Source organism: Etheostoma spectabile, chromosome 5 (assembly GCF_008692095.1).
Source record: "Etheostoma spectabile isolate EspeVRDwgs_2016 chromosome 5, UIUC_Espe_1.0, whole genome shotgun sequence".
In the NCBI taxonomy this organism is placed as follows: domain Eukaryota; kingdom Metazoa; phylum Chordata; class Actinopteri; order Perciformes; family Percidae; genus Etheostoma; species Etheostoma spectabile.
Window position 1 is genome coordinate 13,719,640 of NC_045737.1, and position 787 is coordinate 13,720,426.

At 39.3% G+C, this 787-nt stretch overlaps 1 protein-coding gene across 1 annotated transcript in view; it reads right to left on the reverse strand.

Annotated features, from left to right (window-relative positions):
• slc25a25a (solute carrier family 25 member 25a) overlaps positions 1 to 787 on the reverse strand; it is a 5,558-nt gene that overhangs the window by 3,330 nt on the left and 1,441 nt on the right. Inside the window, exons 2-4 of the mRNA XM_032515589.1 lie at positions 566 to 692; positions 387 to 474; positions 183 to 294 (exon numbers count right to left, since the gene is read on the reverse strand). Coding sequence (XP_032371480.1) covers positions 183 to 294; positions 387 to 474; positions 566 to 692 — 327 coding nt within the window. The remainder of the gene's footprint in view (positions 1 to 182; positions 295 to 386; positions 475 to 565; positions 693 to 787) is intronic.

A 787-nucleotide genomic window follows, 5' to 3' on the forward strand; every position in this document is an offset into this window, starting at 1 on the left:
CCCTTCACCAGACAGGCAGAAGGTGAAACACCCGATGCACTTTGATTAGTTACAGCTTGAGTGAAACCATTATCGGATGCCTTGATACTGTTATCGGATCTAAGGCTGGGTGGAAAAAGGGACATCTGAATATTTATGCAACATCAACCTCTGATACAAACCGTGCATAATTTTTAACTAACCGTGGAGTGTTTCCAGTAGAGGATAATCTCAGGAATGTTTTCAGTCTTCTCCACCAAGGGGAAGTTGCTCCACTCTTCACTGCTGATGGTTATCATTCCATTCTTATCCATGCTTTAAAAAAATAAATTAAAAAAAAATAAGACATTGAGCACCTCAAGCTAACAATCCAGGATTACATTGGATAAAATGGACAAATTAATTACCTCTTAAGGGCTTTCTCCGCATGCTGCATGGAAATATGCACACCAAGGTCCTTAAGAGACTGCATGAACTCTTTAGGATCAACGTGGCCTTAAAAGGAAACAAAGAAAGGCGTAAGAAAAAGTTGTTTCATACTGTAGGTGAGCTACTCATCTGCAATGTCCGGGTAGCAGCCTCATACCTGCATTTGTCCCTTTGAGACTTTTCACTACAAGCTTCAAGTCTTTCTCATAGTCCTGCAGATAGTGAACAAACTCCTCAAAGTCCAACTGTCCATCTGCATCATTTTCTTCCCTTTTTAAGGTTTTCTGCAGGGAAAAAAAAAAAAATACACAGGCAATGAGACATGGTACTTTGTTTTAAGTAAGATAAAGGACAGTAGAGTTTGAATAATTTGAGTTGT